General features: G+C 43.7%; 2 protein-coding genes across 15 annotated transcripts in view; both read right to left on the bottom strand.

Moving 5' to 3' along the window:
* Positions 1-9,052, bottom strand: part of LOC139349494 (calcium-activated potassium channel subunit alpha-1a) — an 80,461-nt gene extending 71,409 nt beyond the window's left edge. For all 8 annotated transcript variants that reach the window (XM_070990359.1, XM_070990361.1, XM_070990362.1 and 5 more), the window contains exon 1: positions 8,109-9,052. In XM_070990359.1, coding sequence (XP_070846460.1) covers positions 8,109-8,342 — 234 coding nt within the window. In that variant the 5' untranslated portion in view covers positions 8,343-9,052. The remainder of the gene's footprint in view (positions 1-8,108) is intronic.
* Positions 9,053-9,753: 701 nt separating this feature from the next.
* LOC139349493 (disks large homolog 5-like) overlaps positions 9,754-26,778 on the bottom strand; it is a 30,885-nt gene continuing 13,860 nt past the window's right edge. For 4 of the 7 annotated variants that reach the window (XM_070990350.1, XM_070990349.1, XM_070990348.1 and 1 more), the window contains 26 exons: positions 26,507-26,691; positions 26,244-26,369; positions 25,842-25,974; positions 25,633-25,757; positions 25,250-25,425; positions 24,905-25,008; positions 24,420-24,512; positions 22,761-23,711; positions 22,526-22,649; positions 21,697-21,844; positions 20,885-21,006; positions 20,315-20,395; positions 20,060-20,219; positions 19,720-19,797; positions 19,138-19,300; positions 18,914-19,047; positions 18,450-18,614; positions 18,161-18,344; positions 17,584-17,732; positions 17,122-17,292; positions 16,808-17,004; positions 16,030-16,173; positions 15,740-15,867; positions 14,720-14,829; positions 12,547-12,656; positions 9,754-10,814 (listed from right to left, as the gene is read on the bottom strand). In XM_070990350.1, the coding sequence (XP_070846451.1) occupies positions 10,711-10,814; positions 12,547-12,656; positions 14,720-14,829; positions 15,740-15,867; positions 16,030-16,173; positions 16,808-17,004; positions 17,122-17,292; positions 17,584-17,732; positions 18,161-18,344; positions 18,450-18,614; positions 18,914-19,047; positions 19,138-19,300; positions 19,720-19,797; positions 20,060-20,219; positions 20,315-20,395; positions 20,885-21,006; positions 21,697-21,844; positions 22,526-22,649; positions 22,761-23,711; positions 24,420-24,512; positions 24,905-25,008; positions 25,250-25,425; positions 25,633-25,757; positions 25,842-25,974; positions 26,244-26,369; positions 26,507-26,691 (4,365 nt within the window). In that variant the 3' untranslated portion in view covers positions 9,754-10,710. The remainder of the gene's footprint in view (positions 10,815-12,546; positions 12,657-14,719; positions 14,830-15,739; positions 15,868-16,029; positions 16,174-16,807; positions 17,005-17,121; positions 17,293-17,583; positions 17,733-18,160; positions 18,345-18,449; positions 18,615-18,913; positions 19,048-19,137; positions 19,301-19,719; positions 19,798-20,059; positions 20,220-20,314; positions 20,396-20,884; positions 21,007-21,696; positions 21,845-22,525; positions 22,650-22,760; positions 23,712-24,419; positions 24,513-24,904; positions 25,009-25,249; positions 25,426-25,632; positions 25,758-25,841; positions 25,975-26,243; positions 26,370-26,506; positions 26,692-26,778) is intronic. The other 3 variants (XM_070990354.1, XM_070990351.1, XM_070990355.1) reach the window with 1 other exon arrangement.

The raw sequence follows: 26,778 nt of genomic DNA, 5'->3' as shown, positions 1-26,778 counted from the left end.
CCAGCAGTCTGGTTTAGGATGGAGGGTGGGAAAATAAATAACTTAAATCCTTAAGTTTAGAGCAAGGCTGGTGATAATCTGTATTTTTGTCATTGGCAACAAATCCCATGAAAAAACAAAGATCTGTACATTAGTGTGGGTAACAATACTTTCTGACTTCCTAAGCGCCCAAACCCGAGCCTATTGGTTCCCACTGAGTCTGTACAAATAGTTCAACAGTGGGATACTGTAATTTTTAGCAAATGTTACTCAAGCAGGAGTAAATTGCACATTTGTTCTGGATTATTTTTGGCTGTGAATTTGGCGCACTAGTATTTATGGAAGCAGGATGATGTATACGGGAACAACTTAAAATAAACTACAGCGCCCATGTTCACTGGAATGAACAGCACAAGTTATGCAGTGCAACGGTGTGGCTCCTTTATATGTTTTTAGAGAATTGGTCGAATGATACTTTTTCCCAAAACCAAGCCTGTGTAGCCAAATCCTGATATGACTTATTCCCTTAGGGGCTCCATTGTTGTCCACAAACAGTAATGAGACACGCTGAATACATTTACATGCACAAAATATTCCAGTTGTGCCCTTATTCCAGAAGAGACAATATTCCTATGTTTACATTGCAAATTACATGCATCTCTACCCCAGCCTTGCAAACTCTGTGCTAGGTAACGCACAGAGCTGACAGTAAACAAGCAAGAGGGCGTGTCGCAAATGCTCCAATCACACATATACCTTCCCGCTGCTGTAAATACCCAAGAAAGCATCAAATGCATATTAATCTGCCACTGTAAGTAGTCCCCATCAAATACACACCCTATGCTACAAACTGCAGTGGTCAGCTGTTTCAGGAAACTGCTGAGTCTTTTTTAGAAATGAAGCTTTACATTTGTGGCCATTTGTGAAGATTTACACCTTCATAATTAACCAATGGGTTTGGGGCTGTGCGCCTCAGGCAGGGAAGGAAAGTCTGGAATGAACGAGAGATGATTAGCTGCAATGTTGGTGCAACCCTACTGACACAAACTAACATTACTCATCAGTATGAGAGAGTGTCAACACCCCACAATGTCCCCTTTCTTCAGATTTCACTTGACTCTATTATTCTGAGCCAAGAAACAATAACAATCTTGATTAGCTTAACATATGTGCCAGTAGATAAATGTGGTGGAGTAAAAGGTTCAGAAGTCTCAGAAAATAAGTAGTTCAAAACTCTAAAGAGCATTGGTTATGTAAAAAGACTTCTTAATTTCACACCTTTTAATATAAAAGTGGTTTTTCAGCATGGTATTCCATAATGGTGCCCACCCACACACCACACATTTCAACCATTTCCATTATTATTACTAAATAGCTGGCTGCACTATGAAATTCAATCATGTTCAGAGCCATTAATCAGAGACAAGCAGACCACCAGCAGACCATATTACACTTCCTACAGCCGGTCCAGAGCCCCGCAGCACTAACCTGATAACACAGTATAATAACATGTCCAGTTCACTTAGTGGCTAATGCAGCCAACGAGACACAGCAACGGAAAATTCTGTGAGAGCGCAGTTTAGAAAGGAGAGGCAACAGGTATCAGCTGCTTTCAGGCAGTGTTTATATGTGAGCTGCCCTCAGCGGAGTTTTAATTTGTGTAGAGTGGAGTATGCTTTGCTGTAATAAAAGGAGTAAACAGGCACTTTTGCAGCAATTATTTTACACTGTGACCCAAACCACGAAGTCTTTCCAAGGTTACATCATTTATTTAATAAAAAGAAAAAACTTATCAGACTTGAAACGGAGCCACCAGGGAAATCTAAGTTAAATCTGGCTTTTGAATCCCCTCATGGAGATCAGGGTGAGTGGATCAGACTGTGGCTTTGAGACTGAAAGCAAAAAGAACAAGCTGTTTGCAGGCTGCTGATGAGTGTTAAACTGAGTACAGGCCTCTGGATTCACTGCAGTTAACTGACAGGAAGAGCCAAGAAGAAGCGATTCAAACATCCATGCAAATGCAAACTGGACAATAAAGCTGAAAAGTCCTGAAAACAGACATTTATACCAGGCATCAACACTGATTCCATGTTTGCCAGAGGTCATTACTTAACCTATAAAAAGAGTTTCAGAACTGAAATGTTCCTATTTTCTTCTGTGGCTCTAAAGTCAGACAAAATAGCCCTGATGATGTCAGAATGATGTCATCTGGGTTATCTTGATTCAGGCTTGAGCTTTCAAATGTTTAGCAAAACAAACCTGAGTCATAAATTGGGGGCACAGAGTTTAAATGATTAGTCTTCTTAACAGGGAGAAGCATTCTAATGAAAGATACTATCCAGTTGCATTATGGGAATTGTAGGATCCAGTGGTTTTTAGAGCTTGACCCAGATTAATAAGGACTAAACATGGTTATCTCTCAGCCTCTGCTGCTTCAATTTTGACTCCCAAATGTATGCAAGTGCAATAATAAAACACGGAAGCACTCGGAAGTGAACGTGAATACACAAAAAAAACATCCGAAGAGAACGACAATAGGTAGCTTCAATCCGTCGTTAGCTCGCGAGCAATGCCTGCGTGGAATTTATTGTTCCTTGTTAGAGCTCAGTTTTTATATCTACAGAGTTTATCAATCTTACAGAGGTGCTCCTGGTGTCCTCTGATTGGCTTTTTCCCAAAGTGAACAGAGTTCACAGTATGAAGCCGTTTGTCTCTATAAACTTGAAAGTTTCAACTTGAAACTGTTGAAAGTCTAACGACCAAAATAAAGCAAGTAAATAATTTCCAAAACATGTTGCAATTATGCCACAATTCACATGACGTGTCCTCTGTCTAAACTCTATGAATCACTTGACCCAATGTATTTATCTGACGCTGTGCTTCCCTGTTTTAATGAATGAGGGGACACAGGCCGTGTTGAGCGAAGTGATCGCCGTTAAGTAGGTTTAATTGGCACCACGCTGTTATCCGCGAGCACTTTAATGACCAAATCTGAAAGTGTACCCTGAAAACACAGTGGCCATGAGATTTTTAATGCCAGTAAAGGCAGAGTTCAAAGATTAATCATTTGTGATTCATGACATGCCTCTGTCCAATTATTTTTTTAAAAGGGTCAGCCGGCTGATTTCATCTTAAGGTCGCATGCAGGAAGATACCTTCAATGTGAAGATGGAGAGCTGCGTTTTTGACATTTAAAACCTCATTTCTGCCCACGTGAAAAATGTTATATGCTTACAATCAAGGTGTGTTTTGGAAGTGATTACTTTTGTAAAAGTAGTATTAGTCATCTACACATCCAACGTGTTAAACAATCCTCCACTAGACTTTATTTTAATGAAATGAAAATGGATGGGATGCATTTTTAATAGCAGCGGACACCAGAAAAGTAGATTTAGTCATTACACCCACTCGGGCAGCCGCACATCTCCTCTTTGTCACTTTGATCAATAGTCCGAGCCTCCAAATTTAGGTTTCACTATCTCGTCTGAGTCCTCCTGCCACCAGAGGTCATCGATCACCACTGTTAGCCTATTCTCAGGATCCACCATGATCATTTCTCAAGGGGCGAGTGCATTAAACCAGAATAGAACATGTGGCCCGTGACACAGTCTCTGCACAAGTGAGTGAATTATTTAAGAATATATTAATATAAATCACATTAAAAATAAATCGAGACATTTTCCGAGGAGGGAAAACTTCCTGAAATATCCGCATCTCATAGCTGATCTATGGCCCCTCGGCTGAGTGAAGAAAGGCAGTATCACATACGGCACTTGGCCCCGAGTCTCTCAAATCAATGACTCACTGAATGAATGAACATAATTATTTTGTTAATGTCAAAGAGCAGAGAAACCGAGGCTCCAGTCTGCAGCGACATCCAGCTCGAACAAGAACGTTCGGTGGAATCAGAGGCTAAAACTCCACCTGAGTAGTACGTGCTGAATGAATGACTCACCAGTGGATGAACATTATCACGAAGTGAGCCGAAAAGTTTATGCATGAAGAAAAAAAAGTGAAAATCGGTGAAAATAGTTAAGGACTATCTGCACAAGCCACTGTTGCAACTTTTCCTTCTTTCTTCCTAATTAAGTTGGATTTCCATTGCACAAATATAAAAGATAGACATGTGTAAACGTTTTCTATGAAACATCATCAAGTGCATCTCTTGTCTCTCTGACTGACAAAAAGCAGCAGGCCCTGGCACCGTCGTTTGTGTTAATCTGAGACCTGTTGGATCCCAGATGGTGCTTTGACGGCCAAGCTGCAGCATGCTGCTTATATTATGCAACGTGAGCAGCTAATACTTGCCTAACTAATTACACAGCCAATTAAAACGACATTACAAGGCATATATGTGATTTCTTCACGAAGAACACTGACGAGGTGAATGAGACCATTGTAAAAGGACTGAGGGTCTGCACGTTGAATAAATGATGCTGCCTTCAAGCGCTTCTTCTTCTGAGTTCATATTGAAGTACAACATGTGATGTGTTCAAGGGCCCCCGGCTACAGATGAAAAGAGATGGAGGCTAACCAAATCAGGCAATTGTATCTTTTCAGTCTGTGTTTCAGAAATCGTGAGCAGGAACTGTAAAAATAATTTATGATAGCTGTTGTAGTTGATGTTGTGTTGCATTAACATTCACTCTGCTTGACTTGCTGGCATTGTGTGTGTGTGTGTGTGTGTGTGTGTGTGTGTGTGTGTGTGTGTGTGTGTGTGTGTGTGTGTGTGTGTGTGTGTGTGTGTGTGTGTGTGTGTGTCTCTTTGTGCAAGAGAGCGAAAGAGAGACAACAGCAAAGTGCCACTCAGCTATTCCAACTTTCTGACTCGTAATTACCACTGTTCGATCAGGAGCACTCGTCTCATAATTACAATATTTCAGACGGCACTTAAAAGCACCATGAGAGTGACTCTCCATCTGAATGCCCCAATCACCCCCCCTTCGCCCCAGCCCCCACCCACCCCATGCACCTGACACATCTGAGGACACTGAGTCACAGCCAGGAGATGCACCTGACGCTGACTGCGCTGTACACGTACACCTGAACACATGCTCACAAATAACAAAACATGTGCATTAACGTAAATAATGAAAATTACTATATTACTACATTTTGAACATATTTTAAATATCATGGCAATCCATCCAATAGTTGTTAAGATATTTCGCTCAAAACTGCAAACATCAACCTGTTGAATGTTCACAACAAATTTCATGGCAATCCATCCAAAAATTTGGATCAAAGCGGTCAACCAGATGATGTTGCCATCCCTACAACCCCGCCGCTGATGTCTAAAAATACGGCGCGGACAGGAGCCTCTTTCAGTACACTACACGCTGGCCAATGCTGCATCTGCTTTTGAACAGAGGTCCTATGTTGCATAAGTGATGTCACACAGACAAACACATTCCTTGGCTGAAACTTGGTTACTGTGAGGCCGAAAAATGACTGAGAATCTGCTGCGGCTCGTCATCCTGCCATCGTGTGAGTGCAGTGCCATTTACAGTGAACACCGGCTTTCTTCCTCCCAGACAGATAATAGCCGTCATTCATCAGAACCACACAAACGACACGTTTCATCGATTACCATCAGATGGGGAAGGCAGAGCCGCTTAGACGGAGGCTCAGTTTCAGAGAGCTGTCAGAACAGAGGAGAACGGGGCAGTGAAGGCCTCACGGAGGGGAACACAAAGTGAAAATCAGAAAAGGAGGAAACGGATTATCAACTCCCATCTATGAACAATGCACTGAAAGCTCCATGTTTGAGCTGCTAATGACATGCACAGACTGGGAGGGGGTGGGGAGGTGTTCCTCCAACACAACCTGCCACATCTCACAGCCTAGACAACTGCATAACGGAGAGAGATTTACTCTTATAATGAAATCCTTTGCTTGCTAGTTGCTTAGCAACAAAAACACTGATTCATATGGCACATACCGTATGCGCCTGACACTGCATTTCTGACACTTCGGAGGAAGGTTGGTTTGTTGGATTAGAAAAAGAGGGTGAGAAGAAGACAGGGCAGGAGTTACGAAATGAATGCGAGAAGAGCAAAAGGCAGCGAGGGGAAGATTGAAAGTGAAAGGATGACCCGTCTCTGGCTGACTCCCACAGAGCGGCACAACAGGTTGGTGGAGCTCACCAGCCAATGTGAAGAAAAACACAAAATCTGACTGCGCTCTTGTATTCACACATGAGCAGTGTTTGACTGTGGACTCTGAAAAGAACAACCTCATCCTGATCTTATTTTCACAGATGTATTTCTGTTGCATTTCTGCACACCTATAAATAAAACTCTGATGCAAGCCCATGGATTCTTTTAGCTGAAACGCTCAGCCGGATGACAGATCTGAGGTTTAAGTCATTTATCAAGCAGAAATATTCTCAAATGTGCTGCTTCCACCTTCGCTTTACGTCATCATAACTCATATATCTTTGGATTCTGAATGGCTGTAATCTGAGGACATCACCTCAGGCTCCTTGGACATTTTAAAGCCTAAGAGATTAACGAAAAAAACTCTAAAAACATATCAGCGCATTAATCGCTGATGAATGCAATCATTAGTTGCAGCTCCAGCCAAAGCGTGGAAATGATACAGACATCTCCCTTCAGAAAGGTCAGCACCACCCTGCATGCAGCCTTTGCCATTTCTCCTCTTCCACCTCGCCTGTCTGAGAGAAGAATGCACATACGTTAGGTAGAAAGATAAAAAGCTCCATCTCTGGCAGCTGGATCAGACATCTTTGTCCTTTAGCAAGCAGGGAAGGATACAAACTTTAAGAGGCGGCTAAACAGAGCCTGATGGACACAACAGAAACGCTGCGAGATTTTTTATTTTCCCAACATGGGGCTGCGGCCGGCCTCGGGCAGATGGTGTCGTAACAACTGCGAAGCAGAAAATCTAGTGGCAGTCTGCCTTAAATGTTATGAAAATGATTTCTGGGGATTACACTGTGGCATGAGTGTTAACCTCCACACAGACGCTGCAGATACACACCGCTGGTAAGGGAATGTCTGTTGGACATCCAGCAATGTTCGGCCCATGTGGCAGCAGCTGACTGCGCGTCCCGAGCAGCCAAAACTATTCCTGACTTTTGGAAACGTGTCAGGCGGATGGTGCTGCACGGTTCACTGGAGGGTTGCATGCAGCAAATAATGACAACCTCGGACTGATGAGGACATAAATGAAGGGGAACTGAGCCACAGGTGACGTTTTTGGGAGTTAGATTTAACATCGGTCTCAAAAGCAAGCAGCTCACTCTTCCAGCCTTTTATAATCCTAAAGTTTGAGATCAGTTCTGCTTCTGTCTACGCCTGAGAGTCCTTAAGGGTGGGTTTGTGTCTCCACCCCAAAAGAAGGGCGGAAAATGGAACTTACATTTGAAAGATACAGCAGCAGCATTTCTTTCCTGAAAGTGTCCGCGACTCTGATTCATGCACAGAACAAGCTGTGAACTGTTCTCACAAGACGAGCTGGTGATTTTCTTCTATGTGCTTTTTCACTGTTTCCAGCAGCACTAATGAAATTCCATTCACCTCCATTGTGCTGGAGTGGAGATGTCTCCAAACCTGTGCTAGTAAAGGCTAAATTGTCTGCATGACTTGATACCAGTTGTAGTTTTAGGAGAGAAAATATGCATTTTGGGTTTTTTTTAGTCATTTTGGTGAGTCGAGCCTTTAAATATTCCACCACAGCAAGCACAAGTGAGGTTAAAAAACTTGCTAAAATCCTGCTGGTATAAATTTTCATCTGCTATGACGCGTGCTGTGCAAAGAGGGCTGGGCAAAATACATTCATATCAACAAATAATCATGATGACCTGCTTGAGTTGGGTCATTTTTGATTTGAAGATGGTCCACCAACAAGTGTCAGTGCACTTTGAACACATCATTCAGCGTTATGTGGTCAAACAGTGAAGCACAGGAATCTGTTAGTGTACGTGACACTAAGCCAACAGTTGATTATTCGCTGTGGTCTCTGCTGATGGGGCCTTAACACAGACTCAATTAGGAGCTCATTTCATAAATCAATCCGGACACGCTGCTGTCACACACAGGCTGTCATATTTATACTGTTATAAATAAGTCATTCCACTGAGGGGTGGTGGTTTGTGAAAATCGTACCTTCTTTTTGGCGTTACAGTGGCAGCACACAGTCCACAGGTACTTGAGAGTTCTCCACAGGAGGATTATGAAGAGACCCCCAAAGAAAGTGACCATGGAGGAGGCGAGGAAAGCCCACCACATCCGCTGGCCGTTGCTGTCACAGGGCACATCTGGCGAAAACGGGATGATCACATTCATCTTGGATATGAGGATGGACGGGTCCGGGTTGAATTTCTCCCTGTTTTTCGACATGATCGGCTTCTGGTCACCTGCCAGCCCCCACCCCCCCACAAAAAAACAAAAAACAAAAACCCAATCAACTCAACCGGGATTCAGGCGCTTTGGGGAGCTCCAGCCAGCGCCCCCTGATGCCCCAGCGGCTCAGCCATGTTAAGCCCACCGCCTCCCGCTCCTCTGCCTTCTTATCTGGCTTCACCAAGCGAGGACGGAAAAGTTGAGTCGACAGCAGAGCCGCACACAATAAGAAAAACTTCCTTTGAAATCAAGATATCAGCGGTGCGCCTCACGATGCGCGTTCATGTCGGGGACTGCGCGTCATCCTCCATCTGTGCGTAAAATAAATTAAAAAAATCTATTTATTCGCAAACTCCTCAGAAACTCACGATTTTCCAGACGGAAGAAACTATAGAAGTGTAAGGTAAAGTGCAGAGGCGTGCTGTCCTCAGCCGATGGATTCACTCACTGCTCCACCTTGTTGAGCGCCGCAGCTCCGCCGCTTCAGCTCCGCGGCGCGCACTGTTGAATGCGCTCCTCGCGTTTAAAGCGCGCAGTTTTTGTCGATATCCCTTCAGGAGACGTCGTTAGAGGAAAGAAAAATATGTCGCTTTCGTGAAACGAGGGGAGGATTTAGCTGCTCTCCCTCTCCGGGCTCCGGCGGCCGCCTGTCACATCCATTTGTTGGGAGATGGCATCGCAGATTTACAGGTAGCGGGGGAGGAGCCATCAATAGCAGACGTCGATGCTTATCTGGATGTCTGGTTATTTATAGTGACCGCTTCATCTATTTTTCATGATTCCAACTTACTTTGAAACTATTCTGAGGAGACTTCCAGTTTTATAACGAATCACATCCAAAAATCGTACTTTTTCAGCAGTAATACAGCAGTGTTTCATCTGCTTTATTACAGGCGAAAGTTTGGCTTTTCTATTCGCTCTAAATTAATGGATTCACATTACAGTAAACAGATACATGTAAACATGTATTTTTAAAGCTGTAGCAGAGAATAAACGCAACAATTTTCATCGTTTTCATGAAGTTCATCAACACAAATCCTTTAAGTTTGAACTTCACGACAGGTGCATCTGCAACATATTTTAGCTCTTACGGTAAAAATAAGCAGCAGCATCGACGTTCAGTACACATATCTACTGGAAAGTTGTTAAACAAGTCAATAAATGAGTATTCTTTCTTTCTAGAATATGCAGCTATGATAATGTAGTATGAGGTGATAGGACATCTTACCATTTGTCACCTACAGCGGCTGGTTACTCCCCCTAGCGGACAAAAAGCGCATTGATCGTTGAGGTCCAGCTCGAGGCAAACAGCCTGCTTGGTGAATCATCTTGCAAAAACTAAAAGGTAACACACCAAATGAACACACGAGCAAACCTCTGCTTCAATGAAAAACACAGACAAGTCGCAGTCCATTAACAGTACTCTGTTTTTAATATTTTATAGAAATATTAACCTTCATTAGGAGAAAACCTGACCTAAAGCATTTCATCCAACTTGAACGTGAAATGTTGCCAGCGCGATCTACGGAAAAATCCAAGAGGTGTGTGTGAATGTTTAGTGGACAGCCGACCGTGAACCCGAAATAAAACATCCCTTCTTAAAAATCCAATTGACAGAGACAAACGAGTATTGGCAATACCAGTAGAACACACACACTGGGACAAACTGTGCTGAACGAACATACCTGCTGCATGATTCATAATAGAAGTTGTGGTGTTAATAAATCCAACAGTGGATAGTGATTAGCAATATTTTTAGCTTGGCACAATATTATTTTTGAGCAGTGAAATGATGAAAAAAAGAAAAAGAAAAAAAAAAAGTGAAGGTACAAAGCAAATTTGCCCCAATTTCTCGTCTATAAATAAACATTAATTGGAAAATATCATCCTTCCTATTAACTACACAACTACATTTGTATAACAAAAGGTTCATAACCAACATCTTTGATTTGATTAGATAAATTAAATGACAGGAAAATATGTATAAATATAGAGAAGGGAAGGCGGTGGTCCACTCTATCTTCACTTCAAGAATAAAGTCTTCAGTTTGCATCGATGCAGACTTCCTGTGGTCCGACAAGTTCATGGGATGAAGTGGGATTAAAGGAGTGCTACTAGATATGAGGGGAAATAAAACATTCAAGTATTAAATGCTAGTGTAAACAAATCTATCTGTAGTACAGTACATCACTATTGTAGTGGGAATATTACACGATCATCAGTGCTGATATTGCTATGTGTGAGAAAGCCGTGGAGTTAACCATGATGTCTGGTGAGATGTACCGATTCACTCTGTGTCCCGTTAGCAAAAACAATCACATCTTCCCCAATGTTTCCGAGTGACATGTGGCGAGAGGTGGCATTTCTACGGCGCTCCGTCTGGAATCCACAGTACTTTACTCTGTTCCTGCTCCACGATGGTCATGATCTGAGTGCAAATGTAGGAGACGCTGCCTCCCTGGACAACGCCTGCAACACAGTGAGGGGGGGGGGGGGGGGGGGGGGGGGGGTATTTACATGAGGGGTGTTAAATACTTATTTAAGATCTGGGTGCTTCTTGTTTATGAACATCTAGAGCTGTAACTAGTGATATTTTGCATTATCAATTAATCTGTCTTTTTTAATGAATCAGTTTATTGATAGTATATTAAATGATTATAAAAAATGGCTCCACCTAATGATTACTGTCTCGAATACAGGAGCACTCCACCGATTTAGCATCACACTCCTATAACGCCGCCTGTCCATGATGGACAGTTTTTAAAAAGGATCAAAATCGATGCAACAGATCCAAAGAGTAACACTTTATGTATGTATATTCACCATTACCTAGTTTCTTATTAGCATGCATATTAGTAGCATATTAGCTCTTTATTAATGCCTTAATCTGGGGGGGCAGGGGAATCAACTTTCTTACTTACTATCAATACATAATAACTAGGAGGTTATTGAGGGAAAACTCCTGAGTAGTGGTCTAGTAGTTGCAGAATATGGTCATTTAAAATAAGGCACAGGTGCTTCTTGGGTTAGGGTTAGGGGTTAGGGTTGAAAAGGGCTAAAAACGAGCTAACATGTTGCTAATATGCATGCTAAAAGTAACTAGTTAATGGTGATTATGTGTACCTTTGTATAAATTTTCACAACCAGGGATACTGTTGTGGTGCCTACAATACCCATGATGCCTGTCAACTGTCAACAGTTCAGTGAGAGATTTGGGTGTGTTATGCTAGTAGCAGCTCCTGTAGCTTTGAGCTGCTAGCCTCGGGCAGAGATTAGGAGCAGGCTACAGATCTGGATCTGGTTAGCTCCCTTCTTTCTAACTCTGCCAGATGTTATTCATTTTAAATCTTGTAGTCTTCAGCACCTACCGGCTCAAGTGACATCACTCGAGGCAGCTTGTCAGACCTTAAACAACTTTTCTCAAATGTGCAGCGGTTCTCCACAAGACCTGTAAACTGTCTTTGATGCATACAATCATTGAAGTTCCCCTTTAATGTTCAAGTCGGTAAATACATCAACAGTGTTTTTACTTGAAAAATGGGAAAACATTTACTGATTAATACATTCATATATCACATGCTCCCAGAACCCAATCCAACATCTTCATTGTGTTTGTACTTTAACTCCAAGAAAAGCATCAAATCTTTGTTGATCAACTTTCTGTCGCCAGTCGAATCATTTCAGAGCTATAAATGTTCTCGTGGACGAACAGGACTGTGCAGCCAGACTATTTGAGTACAGCAGGGGTGTGACCAGCTCCACCTCATGCCAACTACCACCAGACACTCAGATTTATAATTGCTGATAATTACAGTCCTCATCGTCGCAGCTTGTGTGCAGAAGTTGGCCGGCCACCTCTCCCTGTTAGAAGGGATCAGTGGCGGTATGTGTTCATTTCCAAAAGCCCTTCCCAATAAATCGCCTCCTTTTATAGAGTCATTAATCAGCTGGACAGCTGGGTGTCTCAGACTGGCTGCTGTTCCAGATAGCGAAAGTTTAACTCTCGATACTGTGATCCAAAAACCTGAAGTGACCTCAAGTGCACATATTGTGGTGTTCAGCCCTGCAATGATGTTTCATAACCACATTTCAGTACATTACAGAGCCCTGATGTCTCTATAAGCTCAAAATAATTCTAGTTATTACTGTAATTCCTGTATCCACGCTATCATCACAGAGAAAATCAGTCATTTGCACCAACCTGTGAAGAAGCGGCTGTACTCCTGCTCGACTTTCTGTGCCGCCTCAAACTGCTCCTTGGAATGTTTCTGTGAGAGTTTATCCCGCAGGTACAAAGGGTCCTTCTGCTCTCTGAACACACAACATCAGCAGCCGTCAGCAGCCTTCAAATTCACACTTCACTCACACATATGCGTCACATGACACAGCATCACGTCAAGAGTGAGTCAAAGCCAGAGGATGACTTTTCAAAGCCGGGTCCTCAGAACAGATTCTGAGATGACACCGAATGTCCACATCAGTCAGACGTCATAATTTTTGTTTCTCAGTTGGTGTATCTCTTGTTCTACTTTCCCTTTCCGGAGTTATTTTGATCTGATTTGTCTGTTGATGTATTCCAGCCTGACAGGATGATAAAACTCACTCTGAAACAAACGCAACATATAACTGTAGGATGTGACTGCATACTCAAAATCAAAACTTCTATTGCCTGTATATTCATCAAAATACTAATAGTATTTAGTAAATAGTATTTAGATACATCATGATTTTAAGTATGTAAATAAATAAGAGCACATTTTATGGAAATTCTACTGAGAATAACCAGGTGGTAATGACTTTTAATCAAAAATTATGTGAATTCATTGAGAAATCCTACTCGTAACATTGAAACCCACAATGGACTAAAGCAATAAGACATACTGTATTAAAGGGAAACTTTAATGCATACACTTTGGTATCGTAAAATCTCTAATTTCCATCATCAAACCTACAGCAAGTCGAACAGAAAAACCCACGCAGAGCTTTTATGACATCTCTCAACTGCAAGCCCTTCCAGCCCACTGGTTCACTCCGTATCTGCACACAGTCTTAAGAAGTAGTCATGTGACTAGTCAGACCTCAGTCTTCATCCACTGGGAGCCCCTGACCTAACCTAGAATCACACTCCCGTCTCTGCCTGGCGCTCAGTATGCAGTCAACATATTGGTCTGCTGATGCCTCCCAGAGGATAAAAAAAAATCATGAAAAAGCTTGAGCTTCTGTCAGTCGCTGCGGCAGGCAGGCAGGCAGGCAGGCAGTGGGAGGTGTGTTTTTTTGTGTGTGCACGCGGCGTCGGGTGGGGTCAGCAAGTGTTTTAGCCACCCACGCCACGAAGCGGAGCCACAGGCCCCCGCGAGCTCTCCCTGGACAGCTGGCACTCAGCTGATGACAGCGGAGGCTTAGCAGGAATCAATCTCCACCATGTTCGCCCGCCGCACCGCTTCATAGATTTGTGGCCGTGGGTGTGTGTACGTGTGTGGCCGAGAAAGCCTGTTTCTGCCAGACCTGAGTGTGGCTTTATTTGTGTGCGTGTGCATGTGCATAAAGTACCATGCTGAGGGTTCAGCAGATTTAATCTTCCCATGCGATTACAAATGAAAAAGCAGAGGGATCTTTGAAATATCACCATCATCCTATGAAAACCCCGGCAGGTGGCTGGAGGCAGCAGGCTGTGGTTTCTAAACTAATGACACTGTGATCAAATCAGGTTGATCAATCGCACGCTTGTTGTGTCTGCAGGATGAATATGATTATGAAAGCAGCAAGACTTTTGCAGATGTCAATTCACTGAGCGTCTGCCCCGATGGGGAGAAAATTATAAGAGAAAAATTAGATTTCCTGGAGGGAGAACTTGCACCAACACAGATGAGAGCATTTGTTTTGGAGAAATGTGGAGCTGAGTCATGCTAACATCTATTTTACTGACCAAAACATCGTCCTGACTGGGTAAAGCATGTAAAGATGGAAACATCTGCCAAATAAGCTTCATGTGCAGCAGCTACATTTTTGATTATATATGAATTTAATCAGTTAATTGCAAAATAAGATCAGGTAATTGTATTAGACACTACAGACACTGATGCCTCGTGTGCATTAATATTTGATATTTTGAGATTACTTTGGGCCTAAATTTCTGTAAAAATCACATATATGCTGTCATAAAAAGCCTCCAGAGCCAAAAGCCTTTGAATGACTGATTTTCTCAGTGTGTCGTTGGAAGGATCTGAACTTGAAGTGAAGTTGGGTAAACAGCGGTGGCACCAAAGCACAAAGCGCACTTGACATACACTTGACATGTTTTCAGGCAAGAAACCATAAAAAAACAACCTGAAACAAACATCTTTAAAAAAAAAAAAAGGCATGGGATTACTCACTTTATCTGCTTGGCATTTTTGTAGCGAATGAATATGACGATTGGGTAGATGTGAACGCTGTGAAGACGTTCGATGGCGTGAGGGGCAATGTCAAGTAAACAGTGACAGTCCTATGAGAGAGAATGACAGCAAAAGACTGCATGAGGAATGAGGGATGACTCAAAGCAGAATGTTGCAGAAAATATGCTAAAGGACTTGCATTAGTTTCTCATTCTTGGCAGAGGTTTTGGATGCATAATTAACATCCAACATTGACACTGCTGAACTCAGGTCGAGCTGGCAGCTCAGCCACATTGTATAATGTCATCATTTGTAATTGAAGACAAACATTACATCTGAATACTGATGCACAGATGTGCTGTTAAATCAGAGTTGGAACGGATCCAATCCAATATCGGCATTAGCTGCTGAAACTGACGTAATTCGCTCATATCGGACTGATGTCCCACACTCAGATTCCACAGTCCACTTATAATCAACAGATTTGATGTTTCGATAGTGTAGATATTTATTTCTCCACACAGTTCATTGGAGGAGTTGTCAATTTTCCACCGCACTCTTCAAAATTCTCTTATTACTTTTGAACTCAAATATAGAAATCTGCTTATACTAGCAGCTGATTATACATTGCTGTGCGGCCTACTTATCCTACAGCTCAAATAAAGTGCTTTGGAAAACATTGTAATTAAATTTAGTTTTGTCTATTTTTTGCTCTTTCAGTAAGACTGCTGTTTGGTTAACTGTGTAACCTTACACATAATAATACCAACAACAATAAGATTAAGAATAATGAGGAGAAGAAGAGTAAAGAGGAGGAGGAGAAGAAGGAAGAGAAGGAGACGGAGAAGAAGAACAAGAAGAGGACAAAGGAGGAGGAGGAGGAGGAGGAGGAGGAGACGAAACAGCAGCAGCAGATTAGCAGATATCCATATTCAGGTATTGGAATCAGATCAGAAGTGCAAAAAGTGGATCGCTGCATCTCTCTACAACCTGCTGTATCTTCTTCCACCCACAATTTACCTTCTCTGTGATCTCTTTAATTGATGCGACAGTGGTCACATCAAAATGGCCGCTCCTCCGCTTGAAGTCGATGAACACACAGTCCTTCACTCCCCGCTCTATCGCCTGCTGAGATGCCTTCATAATCTCTGCAGAATAAATCAGATTTTTTGATGTTCAGCTCCCTCAACTTCATTCATTTCATAAGCTGTGTAGCTCTCGTGAAAACCATCTCTGCACTCTGACACCAATGAGTCCTTCATGAATAAGTTAACTGTAATAACACACTCGCTATGAGTGTATGAGCTCACCAGGCAGACAGCGGCAGAACTTGGCAGGAGTCTCCTTCACCAGCATGTCCTTACTGGCCTCCACTAACGGACCCAGGACCAGCACTGGTCTGGGGGAAGAGCACTCCACCCTCTGAACCCGCTGGTACATCAGGCTCACTCCGTCTGAGCGGGAGATACAGAAATACACTCAAAATACACAAGACTGCGTAGAGACGCAGCTGCTCTTTAATAACCACAGTTATGAATTTATGCATCCTGGGAAAGGCTCTGTTGAGCCAGCATGCTTTTTATAGCACCGTCCTGATTTAACCACACTTTCATACCTGAGAGCTGCCTGACATCTGACTACCACTGATCTGAAGTCAGCGTACAGAACACTTGGATTCCCATCCAGATATTCCAATATAGTCGCGAGCCAGATTCTTGAAAGTACTGGAAATTTGCGTACACTTGTATTTTTCTCCACTTTACCTGATATCCATGTTTCTTTATATATTGAGATTTTTTTTAGATACATTTCACTGCTGTGGATAAAAATCTTGATAAGTCACTGAAATTTAGACATTTAACATTTTTTGCTTTCCAGCTGACATGAACAACATAAACTTACTTTGACTCTTATTTACAAAGAGTGCTTTTATTTTGGAAACTTCCTGCAAATATGTCAAACATTCAAAAGTTAGAAAGCAGGACTCTGTGGTTATTACATAAACAATCTGAATACTTGCGCCGCAGCTGGTGCTCGGTGCAGAATCCACATTGTCTCATTAAGGTGCCTCAGTGGACGGTTTCTCACCCTCTGTGATGGGTAAAGAATCGGTGCTGATGGCATCCAGAGCCATCACGTCCTTCCCGTCCTTTGATCCACTGCGTTTGTGCTTCAGCCTCCGGCGGAAGAAGGATCTCCTTGCGGCAGCAGACAGAGTCTTGTTGGTGCCGTTGTCGTCTTTCATGTCGGCCATGCTGTGTCTCCTGTAGAACTCCTGGTCCATCCTTAAGGAGGCACATTCATATGAACTGTAATTACATTCTTTAACATCGATGCTTGGTGAATATGGAAGAGTTAATTCAGATTGAATGAAGATAGTTACAAAGGACTAGATGACTCACATGTATTTACTTGGAATCTGCCCTTTTCCCAGCTTCTGTGCATTCTCGTCAAGTTGCCAGGCCATCCAGTAGCCAAAGTTGCCATTTGGTAGTGTGTCTTCCACATAGAGGATGTCATCTTTGTTAAAGCTCAGTTCCTGCTCCACCTCTGCCACCCGCTCATAAAGTGCTCTGACGAGAGAAGAAGAATGAAGCCGCGATGATGAATGCATTCCTCTGACCTCTGAGCAAGGACACAACACACTGAGAGACAACTTCACAAAAGTAAAGAGCCTGTAGCACTGATTCTGTGTTTAAGACTCAACCTTTCATAGAAAACACAAAACATGGTGCGAGGATTCCTTTATGTCGGTCTTGTTAGGCCTCTTCACATCTCCATCATCGTCTTCTGTTGCCTTCGTTGCGTGTGACAGAACTGAAATGTGAAGTTGAATTGGACTGCTTGAAGAATAGTTTGGGTACCTTATGTAAAATCCATCTCCACGGGACTCTTTGATGGCAGCGAGGTTGTCCACGCAGTTCTGAACCTTGAATGTGATTGTTTCTGCCGGCTTCAACATTTCCAGGTATGCCTCTTCTTTCGTTTTGTTCTTCATGCTGATGCCGTTGTACTGTTTGAAAACATCAATCACACAGCTGACAAAAGGACGCTGAGCTCGGCTGCCAACACAGAATGACTCATCACTTCCAGCAAAAGCAAACAACGCACAAAAAAACGTCAGTTATATAGAGGACTTAAGTTGTACTTTACTCGCCTATGTGCAACCAAATGTGCTAAAATGGAGCTGTATGTGACCTTTGAATGTTAACTATAGAGTGCTTTCATTCTGTTTAATCATCAAATGTTCTGTGTCATCAAATGTCTTCATTATTGGTGTATTTTAGAAAGAGGAAGAAAAGGAACTGATTTGTTCGGCGCACACAGGTCATTACTCCCACGTTATATCTTATGAAGTGTTAGCACTAACTGGCTACGTCATGTTTATTCCGCACATGAAGTTCTTAGTTAATCTAAGTGATTGCGAAACATCGCAGGTACCTCCAGCATCAAGTCTCCAGGCAGCAGGCCATCAGGACATTTAGCAGGGCTGTCGTCATCCAGACTCTCCACAAAGATGCCGTAAAGGTTTCCTCCACAGATCTGGACTCCCAGCTCCACCTGGATCCTCTTCAGCCTCACCAGACGAGGCTCTGCAGCCCGCCGCGTGCTCGAACCAGGAAGCCTGAAGAAGAAAAACTTTGAAGCTTTGAATTTGCCCATTATGCCTACCAGTAGCTTTGAAGTTCATACTTGTCGGCTGCAGTGATAGAAAACATTAAAGTCGAACCTGAAGGAGTTCTGAGGGCTCGTTGCAGGAGTCGTCTGTTTGGACGGCGGCGTCATGGTGCCCTCGTCCTGCTCACTCAGCGTATCGACGATGGAGTGATTATCCGGGGTCGTGGCTCCGCTGTCGTGGGGAGTCGGCTGGTTGCTGATGGACTCCATGCGAGAACTAAGACCGACAGGAGTGGAGTCAAAGTCTTTCCAACTCTTTGCTAAATTACTCAAAAGTTATTTGTTAAGTTTCAGAAACAATGGCAGTAATGAATATTTACAAAATGGGGGAGTTATGTAACTGATGTCTGTAGAGCAGCATAACCGTCTCATTCATCTTCTCACATTATACTGAAAACTTTCACTGGCTCTGTGCTGACAAGCTTTTCTTGGCAGAACAGTTGACTTGTCCTAAAATTCACGAAACCAATCTGTGAAAGTTCTTGCTGTGGCGTTCTTCCCTCCGCTCCCTCTTACCCTGAACGAGAGTGGTTTCCCAGCTGAAACATGTGAGGATTATACTGAGCCAAAATGGTGACTGTGTCGCACTGCTGCCCGATCACCAGCCGCGCCTGCTGCTCGTTGGCATTGCGAAGGTTGATTCCATTAAACTGAAAAACGCAGTCATTGATTAGAAACAGAAAGAAATAATCAACAGATAAATAAGCGGATATCTAGCTGAAGTCCGGTGGCTGCCGTACCTCGAGGAGTTGGTCTCCGTACTCTAAACGGGCTTGGTGTGCGATGCTGCCTGCTGTCACTTTGGACACAAACACTCCCCCGTTCTCTCCACTCACAATGGAGATCCCCAGTGGTTCTGCTCCTTTCTGTACTGTCACATTGCGTGGCTCCTCCAAGTATGGCCTTCAGGGAGACAAAGAAGAACATTTTGTAATGTTCTGACATTTGTGGGAAGCCATGAAGACTGCTGGCAGAATGCAACATGCAACACTGAATGACCAACTTCATATGACTCAAAGGAGATGCTGGTGCCTGCAGTGTAATGGAGATCTCTGTACTGTGACGCTTCTGCTAGCCTTCAGGTTAAAAAGCCTCGTCAATAAGACATTTCAGCTGTGTGGGCTGTGCTAAGTGCATCTCAGAAAGCAACTCAAAGTCATGCAATATACAAAATTCGACAGCATTCTGTATAAATAACAACAGAAAAGACGATGACAGCATTTATATCTGCAGTGTGTACACAGAAGGTCTTGAGATCCGTGCTCAAACAGTCATGCAGATAGTGCAGATACTGCATGAGCTACAAGCAGCACGGGACAAACCTCAAGCTTCTCAAAGAGAGGAACTTGGGCTTAACTGCCAGTGGATGTCTGACAGAGGAAGTGTTATAAGAGACAAATCTGAGAAGGAGACAGAGAGAGGAAAGAGAGGGAAGATTTCAGGTTATAATGAACAGCAGCAGGGAGGAAAGAGATGAGAATAAAATGATAGATGGAGACTCTGCCCATTAGAAAGCAGAGATGGGGGGCTCACAGCTTTGTTTACTGCTTTACAAGCACTTAATCACAATGAAGCAGACAGAAGTACAGACAAATGGTGGAAAACATGTCGCGCTCTGCTGAATGATGGCAGCATAATGACCCGGACGAGGGGCCGGCCTACCCATCCTTCCTCCTGTCACCAACTGGAGCGGGGCTGACTGATATCCTGGGCTGGGTGGAAATGGAGCACTGCGATTGGCTGCTGGTGAAAGATGATGTCTCCAGGTTGACGGGGGACATTGGAGGTGTTGGGCTGCTGCACTCCGAATGTGAGAGGGAGCCTGGAGTGGCAGAGGAGCAAGGTATGAATTCAGACTTGCTGTTTACTGCTGCATCGCTGGTTATTGGATGATGTAGCTGCCAAACTCGGGCGTACCTCGGTCAGATCCAGCGGAGCGGGGGTAACGGGTTGGAGGGATCTTAATGCGCTCTGCCCTAAACTGTAAAGTGGAGGAACCTAAGGGCCACAAACAGAGAAAATTCACTTGCCTGTGTGCTTATCAAGCCATGTAGATACACATTTTCCCCAAATATATTACTTAGAGGTGGTAAGCTGTTTTAACACATTGTGATACAATGCTCTGATGAATTACTAAAATGATAATGTAGGATGTGGCCAATTCGTCACTGTCATCTCCTGAGCTATGTCAGAGTGCAGCCTCATGTAGCCATACCTGTAAACTGCTTTTGATGTGTAAAATGGGTGGAGCTCCAATTTAAGGGGAGTCAGCTTGCATCTACTACTCACTGCAGAGACTATACACTGTGGGAAATGATCTTTATCGATCTGCTACTACACCAATACAACAGAGGTGCAGCAGAGGTGTGTTGCTCAGTTCATTTCTACAAAAACATGTCCTACAAGTTAGAGAAAAAAATCATCGCATCATTGACAGGACACCTTATATAAGTTAAGATCTGCCTGAAACTAGGACTCCATACATACCCATTCTGGCGCTGGAGGGCAGGGAGTTGGTGCTGTGAGGTGGTTGGCTGCAACTCGTCTCAGTCAGGTCTCCAGTGCGCTTGTGGCTGAGGTCCAGACTGAGGCGACCTTGATGCTGGGGGCTACAAGTGGAGTAAAAAGGCCTCAGTAAGTCCCCCGGCGGTCAATTATTCAACCCAGAGCAAGATATAATTTGCTACATGCCATCTGTTCGTGAGATCTGGGGCAGGGTAAACACTGCTGCTTTGTGCAATAAATACATCACATGGTTTATTAAATCACTGCTGAATGTGGAAAAACAATACTAAGGCAGCAAATACTGACAGTTTCAGTATCATGAATCAAAAATGCCCATCACAAGTTCCCAAAGCCCTAGGTGACGTCTTCAAATTTCCTGTTTTGTCCAAAACCCAAAGACATTCATTTCACAATGATATTAAACAGAGAACAGCAGTAAAACCTCACATTTGAGGAAGCAGGAACCAATGAAATGCTCTATACCTTGCTTGATGAAATGAATCAAACGTCAGATATTCTTGAAGCTATTTTAACATGTCATTGTAGGAAAAGCACAGGTGTAAATATTGTTATTAACGATGGCTGAATTCCATTTAGACGCTTTGTTTTCATGGTCCTCCTGTTGCGTGTGTTGGTTTGATAGGACACTGTCATGGGACACTTGAGGAGAATAGAGCCATTGCTGATGTCATGAGTAACACCAGTGCTATTATGACAAGTCAAATTGTCTGCTGTGGAAAGGCCCCATTAGTGCGAACAAAGAAAAACACGAACACACTGGCAGATGTTAGCACCTTGTGTGTGAATGTGGGTGGACGCCTGAGCTGGGAGTTGGAGGACAGTTGTTGTTGTTCTGGATCTCGTGGCTCCAGGCGGTATAGACCGGGTTTCTCATCACGGCCGTCACAGCAGGACACGGGGCTAGACCTCGCTGTGCTGGGTCTGCGGGAACACAGAGATCATACCAGACTCAACACAGACACAGTGATGGAAAGTAAAGGTGCAGCCACATGACATGATCTCACACAGACAAAGTCGAGCATGCTTTTCCTGTTTCATTGCGAAATCCAACTCTTGAGAACTTGCACTTCAATAGAAACACTGATGTACTCTAGCATGTATCAAGGCTATAATTAGTACTACTAATAAGTAAACTGTATCTCTGAACTGAGGAGTAAAGTAACCATACCTCATACCTCAAGGACCAGTGTGTAAGAGAATATGGCGAAAATTTAACATGGTATTCATTATTATGTTAATATGTTAATAGCTGTGTTTTTGTTACCTTAGAATGAGCTTGTTGACCAAATACTGACTATAGAGAGCGTCTTTACCATTTTTTTTGCAAGTTTCAAGGCCACCATTAGATCTCCTGCACACTGGGAAAGTGAGGTGTGAAGCGAGGGGGATTCAGTCGGCTGCAATCTGCAACCTCACCACTACATGCCACTAATACATCCCACAGGCTGGTCCTTTAAGTCTCAATACTAGTGACAGAGACTAGAGATTCTTAACATCCTTTTATTCACAAAGCACGTTGCGTTCAGAAGCTGATGGACAACCAACTCATTAAAACAAAAACTAAAGCAAAACTGAACAGGCAAAGTTATTTGGATGACTTACGTGCTGCAATGCTGCTGTAGCTGGGGGGTGCAAACTGCATGCTGTACCGATTGGTTCGCATGGGAGAGAAACGTAGCAGGTCCATCGGCTCTGGAGAGTGCTCATCGTTAGAGAAACTCTGTACCTGCGAGACGCAATCAAACATCTAATGACACTGAGGCTGCAGTCGACAAACTGTTAAAACACACATAAATGAATAGAATGCCAGATCAGATAAGGACGGCGTCTAACATACCTGCATGGGAACTGGGATGTGTAATGGTGTCACATTTCGCCGTAGTGCCGGTGCAGATTTCGGCCGGTACCTCCTCTTTCCCCGCTCCTCCACCTGGTGTCGACTCCCCTCTTCCTCAGCGGGTTTCTTGGAGCCACTCTTGGACTCTCCTGGAGGAGCATCAGTGTAATAGAGTTGGTTCCCTGCCTCTCCATCATCCTGTCGGCATGTGGCTTGGGCTGGGGAGGCCGGGGGAGTGCCGGTGGTGATGGTGGAGTCAGACGCCGAGCTGTTCTGCTGGCGATGTTTGAACCTGAACGAGTCGCTCCTGGCCGGCGGGGTGGGAGGGGTCTGAGCAGATTCAGATATGGAGCTCTGCGGCGAGTGCTTGGGCAACTGAGAAAGAGACATGTAGTCCAGTTTTGGTGCCTCGGGCCTCCTGAAAGCATTCACATCAAAGATGGACTTCCTCTGTTTGGTTTTTTTGTAGATGGAGAGCTGGGCGCACTCAGGAATAGAAGCTCCCACTATGACTTTAGGCCACGTGCCTCCGCTGGGCTTCGTTGGCGAGCTCTGCCCTCGTTCCACTGCGGTCTGAGGTGAGCTGCAGTCAGAGAGCACAGGGGTGAAGGTGAAGGGGCGATGGTGGAGGTCCTGCCTCCTGTAGCAGAAGTCCGGGTGGGGCTCTGAGGGACTGTGGGAGGAGGAAAGGGAGCGGGAGTGTAGGGAGCTGTTGGAGAAAGGCTTGCTGTGGCAGTGAGCACTGCTGCCGCTGCTGTCCAGAGAGTCGCCCGTATCCTTGCACGCCTCGCCCCCTCTGTCACAGCTGCAAACGTCTGTTTGAGTGGAGCAGTTGTGCTTGGAGTTCCTGCAGTTCCTGGTGTGGATCTCGCAGGACTGGAGCCGGGAGATCTTTTCTGTGTCTCTCAAACTTTCAAATAAACTCTGTCCAGAACAGCTCTGTGGGAGGAACTGTGGAGGAAAGAGGTAAATTATACTTTATTTACAAAATTAAAACATGGGATCCTCCGACATGCAAAAAGCTAGAGATGTTCCTCACATTAAAAGTTCTCAGTAGACTTTTCAGCAGTAAAATGTACCAGTTGTTTTAGGAAATTGGATGATTGCTCCAGTATTGTAAAATTAACACTTTCTCAAAGTAAGTTGCTGAAGGTAAAGAGGTTTTAACCTTGTTAACATGTCCACATGGAGTTTTTTTATATGCTACAAGACATATCAATCAGTCAACGCCTTGCATGAGCGGACCAATGACAGTCTAACAAACATGGATTCAGACAGCAAGGGTGTCATAAGTCACATAACTAAGGAACAATGCTAGGGAGGCTACGGCTAAATAATATTATAATATTGGAGGAGAAGCCAGGCGTAGCTACAAGTGTGGCGTCACAGATGCTTTCAAATCACTATTACTCTGCTGTTTTTGATTTACTTGTTCAAGCTTTGAGAGAAATAATACTTCTCCCACTAGCAAAACTAACAACTCATTAAAAAGTCTCACAGATTTAGAAAACATTACATCTTTAACAGAGATGCTTTTAAAGGTCTCTGTGTCTGTTCTACATGTCTTTCTAAAGGGCCCTCTTTGTTTGAGTCTACGTCAGTGTCCGCGACTAGATCAGTGGTGGTCTCTGTGGTGTGTTGCTGGCCTGAGGACTTCACCTTCATGAGGGAGATGCTGAGAGAATCACGACAGTTCCTTAGCAGAGACTCACATTCAGAGAGCGACTTGTTATCAAGTGCGATTCCATTGATCTGTAGTGAGGGAAAACACAAGGTCAGGACAAACGCCAGCGGCCACAACTTGCCTCCAAGGACAGCGTGATAAACAGATGGTGGAGAGGAATAAATAACTGCTTTTTAAAATCTGACACTACTAGAAGCTATTCAATGCTGCAGCTGTATCACTGCATCATTTCCTCATAGGATAAAACAGTAACATGCGCAACTTTCCTGTACATTAACTGCCCTTCAGAGCTTGAGTATAGAGCGCATATTTTGGACCAGTGTGCCAAACACAACATATCTGTGGACAGCAGAGGGCACTAGCAGCCCAACTCTATACCCAAACAGCTCTTTCGTGGCATTAAATGTGCATCATGTCTTGTCAGTGTAAGTTAAACTTAAATTCTGGGCAGCATACTCACAGCTAACAGTCTATCCCCAACAGTAAGAGCGCAGTCTCTGGCAGCTGGACTGCCTGGAGCCAAAGTGGCTACAAACACACCACTTTCCAGTCCAATGCCACTGTCTGTAAGACAGAAAAAGAACCAGAAACCTTATTAAAATGTCACGTTAACTGTCAAATATATATCATCTGTTTATAACAAAAACATCAAACAACAAAAACAGGTACACCACTAAACCTTTAATCATTGCATGTGCAGTACTAAATAACATTAATAACTACTATGTGGTGTGCTGGAATGTCATTGGTCGCATGTTAACAGCAGCATCTAAATGGTAACGCTGATTTCCTATTCAAAGCCGACCTTTGTGTCCAGCCACGTTGATCTGGATCGGAGTGATGATCCGTCCTCCTAGTGACTTCCTTCTGCGAACCACCATATTGATCACTCCCTCGCCGCTCAGCACCGCTTTGATCACCTGCTTCCTGTCCTTATTGGTCAGGTCCACGTCATTAATTTTCAACAACCAATCGTTCACCCTGCACAGAGAGAACAGAGTGACAGCTCAATGAATTAAATTCAGATTCATGAATAAAAACGTAGGACTGTTTTAAAGTTTTAAAAAGTGCCAAGTAACAAAAGGCTTAAAACTTGTTCATATTCTTGCAAACAAAGTGTTTAATATAATTCAAATGATAACCAGCTCTAAAAAAATGTGCGAGGAGGCAAAACAGCAAGACATTTACCTCAATCTCCCTTCAGCAATACTTCCTTTATCCACCTTACTGACAAATATGCCACAATCTCCTGGTAAATAAGGATCATTTACCCCTTCAGCGATATCAAACCCAAGAGCTTTCAAATCCATATCCTGAAGAATAGAGAATCTGTTCAGTTACAGTTTGAGAGAACAAATAGTGAATTACTGAAGATACATTTAAGAAGCGGTTCTTACTCTGTGCTTTTCAAATTCTACAACTTCCGTCTCCCACTCCATCGAGTCTGTGTCGATGGCTGAATCATGTGAACTGTGAGCCATGAGCTGACGAAACCTTGCTTCCTTTTCTAACTGGTCTTCCATCTTTTCTCTGCAGGAAACATAAAAAGTGTAGCTCCTGAGTGAGGACAGTCACCTTTAGAAGAGATCTGAACTTTGCTCAGTCAGTGACACAACTCATCCACCGGGTGGCACAAAAGATCCAGTATAAGAAATCTACTTTTTGGATCCCAAAACAAGAAGAGCACAGGCTCTGCGCTCTTCTTGTAGCAACTTACTGAATAAAATTCAAGATTTAATCCTAAAAATAGTGCAGAAGATGGCATAAGCATGGCAGGAAGTTGTAGAGGAGTGACTCACTTTAGTTCTTTGAGTTCCCGTGCAGCATCGTTCTTTTGTTTCCTCGTGTCATCCAGGTTCCTCAGAGCATCTGCCAAATCGCTCACAGCTCTGTCCCTCTCTCGCCTCAGGTTGTCACACAGCGTGCTGACAGATGCACACGTTTTCATAAGGCATCACAGCAAATGTAAACAAATCTATTTCAGTCTTCACTTGACTCACGTGCATCATAAATCTAACCTACTTCCGCATAACAAAGGTAGACTTTTGAACCCGCTGCTCACCGAATGCTCTCCCGCTCGGCCACGATCTTGTCCCTCTCCTGAAAGGCCCAGTCGCGTCGACACTTGGCTACCTCGGCCTCTTGCAGGGCCTCCTTCAGCTCCTGAGAGATGGCCTCGTACTGCTTCCTCAGCATGTCGATCTCCTTGTTGGCTCGCTCCATGTCCAGAGTGGCAGAGTCTTGTTTCTGGTGGAGGTGAAGGAAAAGCACGGCGATGGAGATCAGTGTAGGGCTGCACAGACGGCACGAGCAGCGAGGTGCTTTTGATCTAAT

The sequence above is a fragment of the Chaetodon trifascialis genome, chromosome 21, assembly GCF_039877785.1.
Source record: "Chaetodon trifascialis isolate fChaTrf1 chromosome 21, fChaTrf1.hap1, whole genome shotgun sequence".
Lineage (NCBI taxonomy): Eukaryota > Metazoa > Chordata > Actinopteri > Chaetodontiformes > Chaetodontidae > Chaetodon > Chaetodon trifascialis.
Note: the sequence above shows the minus strand (reverse complement) of the source record. Positions and strands in the feature narration are given on the sequence as shown.